At 50.0% G+C, this 13,987-nt stretch overlaps 3 protein-coding genes across 6 annotated transcripts in view; 1 reads left to right on the top strand and 2 right to left on the bottom strand.

Annotated features, from left to right (window-relative positions):
- LOC102438537 (interferon lambda-4-like) overlaps positions 1–782 on the bottom strand; it is a 2,158-nt gene extending 1,376 nt beyond the window's left edge. The window contains exons 1-2 of the mRNA XM_023760568.1: positions 467–782; positions 54–415 (exon numbers count right to left, since the gene is read on the bottom strand). Coding sequence (XP_023616336.1) covers positions 54–415; positions 467–681 — 577 coding nt within the window. The 5' untranslated portion in view covers positions 682–782. The remainder of the gene's footprint in view (positions 1–53; positions 416–466) is intronic.
- Positions 783–11,045: 10,263 nt separating this feature from the next.
- LOC102421190 (syncollin-like) lies at positions 11,046–12,417 on the top strand. Its single transcript, XM_006096694.2, has 2 exons — positions 11,046–11,440; positions 12,251–12,417. The coding sequence occupies exons 1-2, from the start codon at positions 11,046–11,048 to the stop codon at positions 12,258–12,260; spliced, it is 405 nt and encodes a 134-aa protein (XP_006096756.1). The 3' UTR covers positions 12,261–12,417.
- Positions 12,418–13,297: 880 nt separating this feature from the next.
- NCCRP1 (non-specific cytotoxic cell receptor protein 1 homolog (zebrafish)) overlaps positions 13,298–13,987 on the bottom strand; it is a 14,109-nt gene continuing 13,419 nt past the window's right edge. For 3 of the 4 annotated variants that reach the window (XM_014462612.2, XM_014462615.2, XM_014462614.1), the window contains exons 6-7: positions 13,752–13,890; positions 13,298–13,628 (exon numbers count right to left, since the gene is read on the bottom strand). In XM_014462612.2, coding sequence (XP_014318098.1) covers positions 13,488–13,628; positions 13,752–13,890 — 280 coding nt within the window. In that variant the 3' untranslated portion in view covers positions 13,298–13,487. The remainder of the gene's footprint in view (positions 13,629–13,751; positions 13,891–13,987) is intronic. The other variant, XM_023760583.1, reaches the window with a different exon arrangement.

Raw genomic sequence — 13,987 nt, 5'->3', positions numbered from 1 at the left:
CGACCGCCGCCCTGTCCCCCACCCCACCCCACCCCACCCCACCCCACACCGACCCGCGGGCCTCACCCAGGGCAGCGGGGGAACCCTCCGTGGGCGGAAGGAGCAGTTCCGAGGCCTCCAGCTCAGCATCTCTTCCTCCTGGGCGGGACAATGGTGGGGCTGAGGCTGCGCCCCTCGCCTGTGCCCTGAAGTGCGGGGAAGTCGGGGATTCATGCCCGTGACCCGACTGTGTGGTGCAGGGGTCGTGCGTACTGTGCACGGAGCCACAGAGCTCCCCGAGGACGAGGACTGGAAAGGGGAATGAAATGCACCCCTTGCGGAGCGCTGCACCCCGACGTGAGCCGGGTCCGCCTGGGGGCGCCCTTTTGTGAGTGGCAGGAAGGTGCTTTCTGTGCTTAGGATGCAGCTGGTCAGAATTCACACCTGAGATCTGAGATGCGCCTGCGTGACGCTAGGATGCCAGGGCCCTCGGGATAGGGACCAGGATCCCGACCCTGACGGGACCAGCGTCCCCTGGGGACTGGGGGTCTGAGCATCACTCAGGTAGTGGTCCCTCAGCGCCTTGACCGCCTCCAGCGCCCTGGGGTCCAACCAGTGGTAGTGAGAGAGGGAGCAGCGCCTGGGTTCGGTCACACCGGGGTCCGCCACCATGTTCACTGTTACCAAGACCCACAGCCCCATACTTCACAGATCTAGAACAAATACTCCAAAAATTTATATGGAACCATAAATGACCCCGAATAGCTGCAGCAATCTTGAGAAAGAAGAACGAAGTAGGAAGAATCACAATATCGAATATCAAACTATACTACAAAGCCATTACAACCAAGCAGCCTAGTATTGGCACAAGAACAGGCATATAGACCAGTTGATCAGAACAGATATCCCAGAAATTGACCCACACCATTATGATCAGTAAATGTTTGTCAAAGGAGGCAAGAACATACAATGGAATCAAGACTGTCTTTTCAACAAATGGTGTTGGGAAAACTGGACAGACACATGCAAAAAGATGAAACTAGACCACCAACTTACACCATACACCAGAATAAACTCAAGATGGATAAAAGACTTAAATGTAAGGCATGAAACCATAAAAATCTTAGAGGAGAACATAGGCAGTAAAATCCCAGACATCTCACGTAGCAATATGTTTATGGATACATCTTTTAGGGCAGTGGTCGGCAAACTCATTAGTCAACAGAGACAAATATCAACAGTACAACGACTGAAATTTCTTTTGAGAGCCGAATTTTTTAAACTTAAACTATATAGGTAGGTACATTGTTATTAACTTAATTAGGGTACTCCTAAGGCTTAGGAAGAGCCACACTCAAGGGGCCAAAGAGCCACATGTGGCTCCCGAGCCGCAGTTTGCTGACCACGGTCTTAGGGCAAAGGAAACTAAGGAGAAAATAAACAAATGGGATTACATCAAAATAAAAAGCTTCTGCACAGCAAAAGAAACCATCATCAAAATGAAAGGGAGACCACTGTATGGGAGAATACATTTGCCAATGATACATCTGATAAGGGGTTAATATCCAAAATATATAAAGTACTCAATCAACTCAACAAAAGGAAGACAAACAATCCAATTAAAGAATGGGCAGAGGACCTGAATAGACATTTCTCCAAAGAGGACACACAAATGGCCAAGAGACATATGAAAAAATGCTCAAAGTCATTAATCATCAGAGAAATGCAAATTAAAACCAAAATGATATATCACCTCACACCTGTCAGAATGGGCTATCATAAAAAAAGCAATGGCCCTAGCCGGTTGGGCTCAATGGATAGAGCATTGACCTGCAGACTGAAGGGCCCCAGGTTCGATTCCTGTCAAGGACACATGCCTGGGTTGCGGGTTTGATCCCCAATAGGGGGCATGCAGGAGGCAGCCAGTCAATGATTCTCTCTCTCATTGATGTGTCTATCTTTCTCTTCCTCTCCCTTCTTCTCTGAAATCAATAATAATAAAAAAGAAATCAATTTTTTATTCACTGCTGGTGGGAATGCAGATTGGTGCAGCCACTATGGAAAACAGTATGGAATTTCCTCAAAAAATTAAAAATGGAACTTCCATTTAACCCAGTGATCCCTCTTCTTGGAATATATCCTGAAAACCCCAATACACAAATCAGAAAGGATGTAGGATGTATGCCCTTCTATGTTCATAGCAGCATTACCCACAATAGCTAAGATCTGGAAACAGTCCAAGTGCCCATCAGTAGATGAATGGATAAATAGGCTGTGGGACATGTACACTATGGAATACTATGCAGCTGTAGAAAAGAGGGATCTCTTACCATTTGGGACAGCATGGATGGACCTGGAAAATATTATGCTAAATAAAATAAGCCAATCTGAGAAAGACAAATATCACATGATCTCACTTATTTGTGGAATCTAATGAATAAAATAAAGTGGCCAACAAAATAAGATCCAAAGCATGGAATAGATTGACATACCTTGATGTGGGGTTGAGGGGATGAGAAGAGATAAACCAAAGAACTTATATACTTATATGCATAGCTCATAGACACAGGAAATAGGGTAGTGAAGACCTGGGGTAGATAGGTAGGGGCTGGGAGGAGGGAGTTAAAAGGGGGGAAATGGGAGATATCTGTAATACTATCAACAATAAAAATATATTTAAAAATAAAAAAATAAAATTATCCCCCTAGCCGGTTTGACTCAGGGGATAGAGTGTCAGCCTGAGGACTGAAGGGCCTCCAGTTTGATTCTGGTCAAGGGCACATGCCTCAGCTGCAGGCTCGATCCCTAGTAAGGGGTGTGCAGGAGGCAGTCGATCAATGATTCTCTCTCACCATTGATGTTTCTATCTTTCTCTCCCTCTCCCTTCCTCTCTGAAATCAATTAAAAAATATATTTAAAAATATAAAATAAAAAGCTCTAACATGTGAACTGTCAAATAAGAGAGGAAACTTTATCCCTGTCTCTAAACTGGATAAAAGAGACACCATTGTTGCCAGCCAAACAAAAATTTCTCATGCCTTCTTTTCGGCAAAGCCCCTCCCCCACATCATTCCTGGTGAATCTTGAGTAACTGTGGGAACCACACCACAGTTGCCGAATAGCCACGGCTAATTAGGGTGTGGAGGCCTTGTTGATAGTACGCCGGATTGCCAAGGCCACTCTGAACATGGGAATCTTAATCAGAATGTCCGAGGACTATGTGAAGGTGCGAAGCAGGGTCACTACTTGGAAAGAAGCCTCTTTGGTCTAAATCAGTGGTTCTCAACCTTCTGGCCCTTTAAATACAGTTCCTCATGTTGTGACCCAACCATAAAATTATTTTCGTTGCTACTTCATAACTGTAATGTTGCTACTGTTATGAATCATAATGTAAATATCTGATATGAAGGATGGTCTTAGGTGACCCCTGTGAAAGGGTCGTTTGACTGCCAGAGGGGTCGCGACCCACAGGTTGAGAACCTCTGGTCTAAATAGTATAATGCATGTTAGCCAGCCAGTGCTGGGGGAAGAGGCAGGCGCAGAGGATGCAGCTGCTATATGTGCAGGAAAGGCTGGAGAGGTGGAAGAAGCTGCTAAGGCAGAGAGCTCAGGTGCCGCTACTATGTGAGGCCATGAGTCTAGGGGCAGCATGTGGCTGCTCAGATAATAGGTGTGGGCACAGAGGCTAATGCTACTTTTGTGGGAAAGATGTATTTGCTCACCAGCCGGTGTGCAGCTGCCTGTATGGGACTTTGCTTTGAAGAACTGTTTTGTTTGATGACTATATGGCCAATGGCTTCTACAATAAAGACTCATTCTTATACACCCACACTGCTCATGGCTTCTCCATCTAAACCCAGCCCCAAGAAGGTCCAAGCCCCCGGCAGAGGGGCTCAGACCCAACAGTTAGTGCAATGGATAGGGTTTGAGAGGGAACCCGTCCTGACAGGTGGCATAATCGAGCAGAATTCAGAAGAATATACGGACTCAGAGCAGCTGTGCTCTGGCTGCTCCGACAGTGACCTAAACCAAGCATGGGACTCCCATCCCTCCTGCTAGAGATGAGTGTGGGTGTGACTATGTGACTGTATCAGCCAGGATCCCTGCAGGAGACCAATGCCACCATCAAATGGAGAAAGGGATTTGTTTAAGCAACAGTGTACAGTGGTGGGGCATGGCTAAGGGACACCAGCAAAGGTAAGCAGCAGGCCCAGCTAAGAGCCAGAAGCTACTACCATTCCTAAACCGGAAGGAACACAAGAGGGAGTGGCTATTAGTCCCCAGGCAGAGATTCTGGGACACCACTACTGCCAGCCTACAGTCCAGCAGGGAAATAGATAGAAGGGGTTCTATGGAAAGCAACTTCTCAGGGTGATCTGATTATAAATTCCTAAGTGGGTAGTCATGCCCCAGGCTGATAGCTACTTTAGTGAGAGGCTTTAAAATCAGCTCTGTCCATTGTTCTTGTGCATTCAGGTTAACACACCTTTGAGAAGTCAGAAGTGATACCCCTCAAAAGCATAGACACCTTTAGAAAGCACAGAATCTTGTTACGAGCCTGTAATCCAATCCCTGCTTGCTTCTTCCCACTTTCAGGTAATCTTCCTTGAATTTACTTCTTAGTTACAAATGCATAAGAGAAACTGCAAAACTGCCGTTCTTCCGAGCATTTGAGATCTTGCTCCCCGGCATATGTGGCCTGTTTGGCTCAAATAAACTCATTAAAATCCTCTACAGGTTCGATGTTTCTTACATGAACATTTACCTGGTGCAGTCAACAGGGTTTTGAAGAAGCCCACCCTGTGGACCCGGACCTGGAGTTAGAGATAAGCAAGGGCCCATGGTGCCCCACTGGCTCCCTGCTTCGCGTTGGGTGAACTTGGGGGAGTCTCTCTCGGAACTGTGGGCCTCCTGGCTGTAAGTCAGGGGTCCTCAAACTTTTTAAACAGGGGGCCAGTTCACTGTCCCTCAGACCGTTGGAGGACTGGACTACAGTTTAAAAAAAAACTATGAACAAATTCCTATGCACACTGCACATATCTTATTTTGAAGTAAAAAAAACCAAAACGGGAACAAATACAATATTTGTATTTGCATGTGGCCCGCGGGCTGTAGTATAGGGACCCCTGCTGTAAGTATTTCATCTATTTATTCAATAAACATCTACTGAGTACCTACTCAGTAGATGTTTATTGAATAAATAGATGAAATAGTTTCAGAGGACGTTTCTTGATGATGACTGGGGTCCCTTGTTTACCCTGGATGTTGTTGGGCTTTCATCCCTAGAACTTCTGACTCAGTAGGCTTGGGTGGGGCCCAGCACCTGCATTTCTAAGGAGTCCCCAGGGGATGCTGATGCTGCTGGTTCAGGGACCACACTTGGAGGACCACTGTTTCCAAGCCACACAGTTATGGCTGCCTCGGAGGATCATGTTAATCCCATTGAAATAACCCCATGCAGTGACATCCTTGCAGAAGTGTGAGTACTGAGTTCTGATGAGCCAGCATGAACTTAAGCACTGACCTGAATATCTATCTATATAAAAGCCTAAGCGACCATCACAACCGAACGGACAACCAAACAGGCTACGTGGGGCGACCAGGCCAGCAGGGGGGTTAGTGAGGGGTGACCAAATGACTGAGCAGCAGGCTGCAAAGATGGAGGTGCCCACAGCCACAAGATGGCCGGCAGAGGAGGGCAGTTGTGGGTAACCAGGCCTGCAGGGGAGGGCAGTTGGGGCGATCGGGTCGGCAGTTATGAGTGACCAGGCCTGCAGGGGTGGGCAGTTGGGGGCGATCGGGCCAGCAGGGGAGCAGTTAGGCACCTATCAGGCCTGCAGGGAGTGGTTAGGAGGTGATCAGGCTGGCAGGCAGAAGCGGTTAGGGGCAATCAGGCAGGCAGGTGAGCGGTTGGGGAGCCAGCAGTCCTGGATTGTGAGAGGGATGTCTGACTTCCAGTTTAGGCCCGATCCCCCATTCAGACATCCTCCAAGGGGTCCCAGATTGGAGAGGGTGCAGGCTGGGCTGAGGGACACATTTTGTGCACTGAGCCTCTAGTTTTCCTATATTTATGCAACAGACACCCACCCCCCAATGCACACATTTTGTGCACTGAGCCTCTAGTTTTCCTATATTTATGCAACAGACAGCATTTTCATTTAAATTAATGCCACCTATCATGTTTATGCTCAGGTACTACCCTGATTGAGATGAGTTCTTTCTTTTTTTATCTAGTGGCAATTTCACATATACATCCATCTCCTTTTTTATGGTGAAAAATGTCAGATCAAGAATTTTTTTCTTATTACATGAATCAAAATATATCAGGGGATAAAATCAAAACCCAAACCAGGGTATTCTTCCCACTGCATTCCCAGAGTCCTTTGCAATACCTCTGTTATAACTCTGTTTATATTGTGTTCAAATGTATTGATTTACCGTCTGACTTTCTCCAGGGCTCATGGGTTTGTCAAGGGCAGGCATTCTTCCATTTGAAGAAAAAAATGTGTAAACTGGAGTTATTTATTTTTCTACGATTTGTCCCATTTGTGTTAATAAACAGCGAGGAAATTGCTTTGGGGTGAACATGCTGTGTGTGTCCTCACATGGACATGTCAGTGTGTTCTCGAGTTTGAGATTTCATGGGGTGTACGGTGGGAGTGGTTGGGGGCTGGGGCTTGTGGGTGATGGTGGCTGTGTGTTTCTGTGGGGGGACATGGTCTGGGACTATGTTTCTCTGGGACTGTGTATCGAGCATGTGCCTACACTCAATGCATAGTCACCAATGAGATTTGGTGGCCATCAGTCGCTGACTGTGTGAAGTAGTGTCCCTCCCCCTGCCCATGTGTGTGTGCCTGGATTGGGGGTGCTGCGATCTGCTGTGGCCCAATGGGTCCTGTGTTCCTGTCCCTGGTTTGCCTCCCTCTCCAGGTCTCCTTGCTGACCCACGTCACCATCTGTCTGAAGCCCATGGCCCTCCTGGGCAGGTGGACTCCAGGTAACTGCATCCAAGGTCTAAGCGAGCTGCACTTACCATGTCTCCATCCCTGAGTCTTGCCCCTGCAGAGCTGCGAGGGTGGGGCTTCTGTGTCTTGAGGTCAAGGACCTGGGAAGTTAGCAGCTGGAGATTAGATTTCACGAGGTCCTGGAAGGAAAAGAGGGAGAAGGATCCAGATCTGGTCTGGGGCAGGGCCAGGCCAAGGTCCAGGGTCTCAAAATCATAATAAGAATACTCATAATAGCTCTTATTTATTTATTTTTAAAAATATTTGTATTGATTTCAGAGAAGAAGAGAGGGAGAGAGAGATAGAAACATCAATGATGAGAGAGAATCATTGATCAGCTGCCTCCTGCACACCCCCTACTAGGGATCAAGCCCGAAACTCAGGCATATGCCCTCAATGGAATCGAACCCATGACTCTTCAGTTCGCAGGCTGATGCTCTATCCACTGAGCAAAACTCGCTAGGGCAATAGCTCCTATTTATTAAGCAACTACCATGTGCTGGGCAGTGTATTTCATGCTTTATATATTTACTAGAGGCCTGTTGCACGAAAAGATTCATGCAATAGGCCTTCCCTTACCCTGGCTGCCAGCACTGGTTTTCTTCCAGCACCTGGGACCCAGGACTTTGCTCCGGCCAGAGCCGCCTTCTAGTCCTTGCTGCTGCGGGGCGGAGCCGCCTTCCAGCCTTCACTCTGCCGCTTGGCGCCTATTTATGCAAATTAACCGCCATCTTTGTTGGCAGTTAATTTGCATATCGCTCTGATTAGCCAATGGTGGGCATAGCGAAGGTACGGTCAATTTGAATCTTTGTCTATTATTAGATAGGATATTAGAGGCCCGGTGCACAAAATTCATGCACTGGGGGTGGGCTCCCTTAGCCCGGATTGCGAGAGGGCACAGGCCAGACCAAGGGACCCACCAGTGCATGATCGGGGCCAGGGAGGGATGTGGAAAATTAGCCAGCAGGGGAGGGACCATGGGAGGGCTCCTGTCGCTCAGTCCCAATTGGCCAGAGCTCAGCAGCAAGCTAACCTACCGGTGGAGCGTCTAGGTCAGTGATGGTGAACCTATGATACGCGTGTCAGAGGTGACACGCGAACTCATTTTTTTGGTTGCTTTTTCTTTGTTAAATGGCATTTAAATATATAAAATAAATATCAAAAATATAAATCTTTGTTTTACTATGGTTGCAAATATCAAAAAATTTCTATATGTGACACGGCACCAGAGTTAAGGTTTTTCAAAATGCTGACAGGCCGAGCTCAAAAGGTTCGCCATCACTGGTCTAGGTGGTCAGGGTACATCATAGTGACTATTGACCAGTTGACTATTTGACCCCTGGTGGTTAGTGCACATCATAGCAAGTGGTCAAGCAGCCTTAGCATATCATTAGCATATTACGCTTTGATTGGTTGAAGGGCCAACCAGATGACCAGACACTTAGCATATTAGGCTTTTATTATATAGAATTTATGCTGTTATCTTATTCAATTTTACATATTAAGTACTTTTTATATTACATTTATAAATAACAATTATGTGGATTATTCATGTTTATGAATATTTTATTATATTAGCTATAAATTACTTTATAATAGAAAGTGATTTTACAGGATCATATTCTATTTCTATTATCATATTCTATTACCCCATGGAAGGTAGGAGGAAACGGAAGCTCAGAGAGGTGAGTTCACTTGCCCAAGGTCACACAGCAAGCAATGCCACTCAGCAAGGTGACAGAGTCGAATTTGAACCCACTTCTGTGGTCCAGCCTTTGGCTTTTAATCACTGTATTACCCTGGCCAAGGTGGCAGACAGCATGTGAGGGGACCAGTAGGGAGGGAGTCTTAACTGAGTGACTGGATAATAGCAAATCGCTGTAGGTGTTGTGTTGTGCTGGTTTACATTTATCGAGACCTTATTGTGCGCCAGGCTTTCATGAGAATGATGATGCCACATGCTCCTATGGCACTTAGTGGGCCCACTGTAAGTGCTGTTGTGTGGATTGGTCCACTTACTCCTCGCACCAGCGCTCTGAGGTGGGTACCACCATTGTCTCCACGAGGCCCGAGGTGGAAGCATGTGCAGAACTCGTGGAGGAACTGGGATTTGGTGCCAGGCTGTTCCTTTTACTCTCGAACTTCCCATTATCCCTTAAAGTCCTCACAACAGCCCTACAGCGTAGGAAGAATTATTACCATTTCACAGATGAGGAAACTGAGGCCCAGCCTTGCACTCACCCACAGAACCACAGGCTTGAACTATTGTCTGTCTGAGCAGCTCACCCACCCTTGACCCTGTTCTTCTCTGGCAGGAGACCAGGAAAGTCAAAGAGCCTCTGAAGGGCCTGGGCCATGGTCCCAGCCCTGGGGCCCTGTCCCATCCTGAGATCCCAGGCTCCCTGCCCTTCCTGTCTTGCTCCCTACTTTTTCCTTTGGCTTATAAGGTGCTGGGTAGGCCAGGTTTCAGCATCGCAGGCAAGAAACAAGGACAGGCTACACGGGGGCCAAACATGAGTCAGCAAAGAGGAGGCCATGCGCTGGTTCCAGAAGTATGATGGGATCATCCATCTTGGCAAAAATTCCCCTTTCTTCACAAAAGGCGAATAAGCTAATTTCAGTGAAATGTGCCGATTGGTAAGCACTCATTGTGTTTTACAAGAATTGTCTCTTTTCTCTTGCATTACACTTTTGGTTTTGTTCGTTTGTTTGTTTGCTGCTATACAAGTTTAAAATTTGTATACAATTCGATAGATCCTATTTATTTTATAGATCAAGATCTCCAACCTCGTGGGAAATGGAACTCCTAGGAAGTGGTAGTGGGGTGGCAGCCTCTCTGCCCTCCCTTCCCCTCCTAGGCTTCTCCTTCCTGGGGTTCAGGGGGCTGTTTGATATCTTGTCAGTTTGTAAGCACTCTTTACCTTTCTAGCTATTTTCCCCAAGCCTTTGCACATTGCCTTGCAATGGATTGTGTGTGTGTGTGTTTTAATTGATTTTCTAGAGAGAGAAGGGAAAGAGAGAGAGAAAGAGAAACATAGATGTGAGAGCAAACATAGATTGGCTGCCTCCAGCATGCCCCCGACAGGGGATTGAACCTACAACCCCATAGTCGTCGTCCCCCCCCCCACCCACCCACCCACCCAACCCAGAAGCAGGCTAACCTACTGATTGGAGCGCCTGCCCCCTGGTGATCAGGGCACATCAAAGTGACTGGATGACCAGTTGACTGTCAGAGAATGGAACCAGCAGCTTTCCCTGCACTGGACCAGGCCCAACCAACTGAGCCACACCCACCAGGGGGCCTTGCAATGGTTTTCGTTCTTTGCTTTTTAAAAATAGATATTTCTATTGGTTTCAGAGAGGAAGGGAGAGAGAAGATAGAAACATCAATGGTGAGAGTGAGTCACTGATCGGCTGCCTTCTGCAGGCCCCCCAGGCTGCACCTGGGCATGTGCCTTGAACTGCAATCCAACTGTGACCTCCTGGTTCACAGGCCCACGCTCAACCACTGAGCCACACTGTCCGGGCTGTAATGGCTTTAAGTGTTACACAATAGGCCTATCTCATATTTCACAGATTCTGGCTTCTGAACTTGGTCAGGAAGATGTCCCACTCCTGAGTGAAGGAGCTCTTCCCTGTCCCTCCTCCTGCACCCCTCCCCCCCCCCATCTCCAGCTTCTACTTTCCCAAGGTCTTGAGACCTGCCCCGCCTGAAGGCCCAGCCCCCCTCCTCTTCCCCCTCCCTCAGCCTCTCCTGTTGAAGGAGGTGGGTGAGGTGGGGTGGTTCATTCCTGGTCAGTTTGTAAGAGCTCTTCCTGCCCAACCTATTAACCCTGTCCCCCTCTGTGCTGCAGTGACAGACCCTCAAGTCCTGTGTATTGACGTAAGCTGCTGTTTCATACAAATATGTCCATCCTGTATTTCTCCTTGTGGGTTTGCGACCTGGACTAGGAAGAGCCCCTCCCCCTCCCCCTCCCTCGCAGAGTCCTAATCTTGCAGCTTGTCCCTTCCCACGGGTCAGGAGCATAAAAGCGCGCAGGGGCACAACCCTGCAGCGTCGCCATGGCCCCGCTGTGCCCACTGCTGCTGGCCCTGGCCCTGGTGGCCATCCCCGGTGTCCGAGGCGCCTGCCCGGCAGCCGCTGACCTCAAGAACCCCAATGGGACACGGATATGCGCCAAGTTCTATGACAAGAGCGACCCATACTATGAGAACTGCTGCCAAGGCGCGGAGCTGACCATAGAGACAGACACCGACCTGCCCTTCCTGCCCTATGACTGGAGGAACATCATCTCCTCACTCGTGGTGGCCCCGCGCTGTGAGCTCACCGTGTGGTCCCGCAACGGCAAGGGTGGCAAAACTCGCAAGTTCAAGACAGGCACCTACCCGCGCCTTGAAGAGTACCGCAGGGGCATCTTTGGCCACTGGTCCAATGCCATCTCCTCCATCTACTGCAGGTGCCCTCCTGTCCCCGTGCCAGTGCGCACATCCGCTTCCACAGCACAGAACCCAGCCCCACCCCCACCCCCAGCTTCAGTTTGCCCAGACCCCTGAGTCCCTGACCCATCCCGGAGGCCCCTTCTCACCCGCATCCTCCCCCAAGCCCATGCCTCTTGGATCTCTCAGACCAGTTCTGGGATTCTCAGACTTAGATGTGACACAACCCCCTCCATTTAGGGAGCACCCCCAACCTTCCTGAACCCCCACCTGCCTACCCACAGCTACACTGTCCAGGGAGGGCCACTAACTCCTGAGCTGCCCAGTCTAGCGTGGGATGTGGAGCCATCCACCCCCTCACCCAGGAGCCCCAGAACCAAAGCTAGTTCTTCCCTCTCCCCAAACCGTCAGATCTCAGAGCTGCCTCGGGCCTCCCAGACTCTACATCTGACCCAGACCTCAAGACCCAGACTCTACATCTGGGGACACCCTGCCTGGGCCTTATGCTCCCTAACCACCCACACCCTCTAGGACAGCCTCAACACCAGGACCCAGTCCCAGGGTCCTTGGGAAGGTTCTGGAGCATTTGGAGCCCTGAGCCCACCCTGCATTCACATATGCAAACTCACAGACTTGGGACCCTAAGTCTAGCCACAGTAGCCTCCAAACCACCCCCCCCCGCCGCCCACCCACCAAGAGCTCCAGGAGCCCCCGCTCCTGAAGTGGGAGCCCAGCCCAGCCCACACCTTATCTCAGGCTCTAGAGCTCCCCAAGCCAAGAATCTCTGAGCCCCTGGCACTTCCTGGTGATCAGTTTTTATTTTGTTGCAGGTGCTACTGATGCCTCAGAGGCCCCTCATCTCCAGCCCCTACGGAGTGAGGAGCCCTCACCCAGCCTTGTCCCTGGGGCCTGCTGAGGGCCCCACGTCCCAACAAGAGAGCTTTCTGCCTGCCCCCTCCCACCCTGCCTTCCCCGCAATACAGTCCTTATGAAGTTGCCCCTGTCTGCCATCTGCTTGTGCTTGGGACCCAAGTCCACCCAGGATGGGGGTGGGATGGGGAGACAGCAGGGTGGTCATGCCAGGATCAGCCCTATCTGGGGCAGTGCTGTGACTGGGTGCGCACCCATAGACTCTGACGTGGATTTAGGTGTGCACAGACACACGCACACAGGAAGCATGTGTGGCATGCAATGGCACCGCTGCTGATAATTAGACATTGACATGCTTCCCAGGCCTTTCTGTGCACAGCCCTTCCCTGAGTGACCCCAGCTGCTCTGGCCTGCCAGGGACCTCCAGATCAGGATTCATGCATGAGACAGCAGGAGGCCTTCAAGGACCAGCCCAGGCCAGGCCAGGGTCTGTTGTGAGATCTGGCCAGAGCCTAGGACTTATGGGTTGTTCAATCCTTCAACCCTCCCCTCCCCTACACATGGAAGGCACTTTAGTGCAAATTTGCATATTGCTGCAAATGTGACTTTGCAACCTATTCTCACCCCCAACCCCAGGGATGGGGCCCTTGATGGATACCTGGGTCTGGGGGCTCTTAGGAGAAGCTAAAGAAGAGAATTGTGGGTCTTGGGGAAGGAAAGGTATGGGGACAGCTCAGGGGGAAGGACAACTTGGGGTTGGATGGAGGAGGAGAATTCGGGGGGATTCTGAGAGCTAAGAAATGTGGGGGAAGGAGGTAGGTGGAGATGGTAAGAGACCATAAGGTGGGAGTATGTGAAGAGATCAGAGGTTAAGGGAGGCGTGGGAGGTGGAGGAGGTGTGAGGTGCTGGAGGATCACAGAGTAGAGGGTGTGCGAGTGGGCTGGGAACTCAGCGAAGTTCTAAGGAGCAAAGATGGCAAAATACTCAGAATCCTTGGGCACAGGTGTTTACTGGTTTAGTCAACAATATTTATTGAGCACCTACTGTCTTTGAGCACTGCCTCGGGAAGACATGATCTCTGCCCTCCTGGAGCCCCGAGAGTGCAGGGGAAAGGCCAAAGATTTATATGTTGGGTGGGGGACGGGAGGGCGATGAAGTCAGACACTCAGGATGGGACAAGGGGTCAAAACAGCCAGTCACTCCCTGAACTGCACCGACACGGAGGAGTCAGTCACCCTTGTTCGCCGCAGCCCACCAGCCTCCATGCGGTTCTTTGTCTTGTGCAGGAAGTGGACAAATCGCACACCAGGGCCATACTGGCGGAATACGTGGGACACCTGTGGCAGCAGCGGGTCAGAAAGAAGTCCTTATTAGGCACCCATGAGCCCTGCTCTCCCCCCTCCTTCCTCTGTGAGGTCTTGGGACGGGTCTGGGTTGGCAGCCGGGACAGGGAGTCTCACCTGGACCCAGCGGCCAGGAGGGCCCCTCCCAGAGGTCCGGGGGGCCACATGGTGCTGAGCAATGACGGTGTGTCGGTCAGCTGCCAGCAGCCAGACGTGCAACTCATAGACACACACGTCCAGCCGGCTGTCCTCAAACCTGGGGGTGGGGGAAAGCCTTCAGCTGCCACCTCAGACCCAACATCCCCACCCCAATGTGCTTGCCCCATCACCATTTAGCACCACTCACTGACACC

The sequence above is a fragment of the Myotis lucifugus genome, unplaced genomic scaffold (assembly GCF_000147115.1).
Source record: "Myotis lucifugus unplaced genomic scaffold, Myoluc2.0 scaffold_185, whole genome shotgun sequence".
NCBI classification, from domain to species: domain Eukaryota; kingdom Metazoa; phylum Chordata; class Mammalia; order Chiroptera; family Vespertilionidae; genus Myotis; species Myotis lucifugus.
The sequence above is the reverse complement of the archived record's forward strand: the minus strand, read 5'-3'. Positions and strand labels throughout refer to the sequence as shown.

Bases quoted from the DNA above. Each gene is read 5' to 3' on its own strand.
- LOC102421190 (XM_006096694.2), top strand. From the start codon at position 11,046: ATGGCCCCGCTGTGCCCACTGCTGCTGGCCCTGGCCCTGGTGGCCATC.